This window comes from Pediculus humanus, genomic scaffold (assembly GCF_000006295.1).
Source record: "Pediculus humanus corporis 1103172108288 genomic scaffold, whole genome shotgun sequence".
In the NCBI taxonomy this organism is placed as follows: domain Eukaryota; kingdom Metazoa; phylum Arthropoda; class Insecta; order Psocodea; family Pediculidae; genus Pediculus; species Pediculus humanus.
This window is the reverse complement of record NW_002987857.1, coordinates 379597-380383: the sequence shown is the minus strand read 5'-3', so window position 1 is coordinate 380383 and position 787 is coordinate 379597. Positions and strand designations below refer to the sequence as shown.

The 787-nt window shown below is 24.1% G+C and overlaps 1 protein-coding gene across 1 annotated transcript; it reads right to left on the bottom strand.

The window, feature by feature from the left end:
• Positions 1 to 240: 240 nt before the first annotated feature.
• Positions 241 to 566, bottom strand: Phum_PHUM533590 (uncharacterized protein; the record flags this gene model as incomplete). The annotated part of the gene is made up of 2 exons (XM_002431468.1): positions 241 to 269; positions 374 to 566. 2 exons carry the CDS (start codon positions 564 to 566, stop codon positions 241 to 243), a joined length of 222 nt encoding a protein of 73 aa, XP_002431513.1.
• Between the last annotated feature and the right edge of the window lie 221 nt (positions 567 to 787).

Here is a 787-nt window from a genome sequence, read left to right as displayed (position 1 = left end):
AAGTTTTTATAAACTTTTGACAGTTTACAAATAAATTTAATTTATGAGAAACTCAAATACAAAAAAAAAAAAAACTTATAGCGTTTGATACGGTTCATTCATTTTCATTTCTCTCTCTCTATCTCTCTTTCTCTCTCTTTCTCTTTCTCTCATTTTTATTTTTCTTTCGTGTCATATTATTAAAAAAAAAAAAAAAAACTTTCAATCATTCAAAAAACAAAAAACAAAAAAGGAAAAATTTTAAGTCGTCGTTTTTTTTTTATCACACACTAATCGATATGATAACGGTTTTTATACTTTTCTTTTTCGTTTGTTTGTTTGTTAACGCCCCAATCGTTATTATTATTATTATTATTATATTTATTACCTTTACTCTGTCCAGTAACTTTATCTCTAAGAACATTTATTTGATGCACCCTTCCATATTCTTCGAACATAACCCTTAATTGTTCTTCATCCATTGATCTGGGTATTTGTCCGACAAACATTTTTATATAATCGGGATCCGGTTGTTCGATAATATCTGTTGTTCCGCCATTAACAATTCCATTTGTTTTTGAATTCATTTCTCTGAAACAAAAAAAAGAAAAAAAAAAAAAAATTAAACGATATTTATTTATTTTTCCTTTTTTTTTTTCAATTTAATCGAAATCGTTTTTAAATAAATAAATTTATGTTTATTTTATTAGTTTTCCGTTTGTTTTTATAATAAATATTTAAATAATAATAATAATAATTAAAATTTTCTTTAAAGTTTTACCTTTACCCCCTTTACCACCCCACCCCA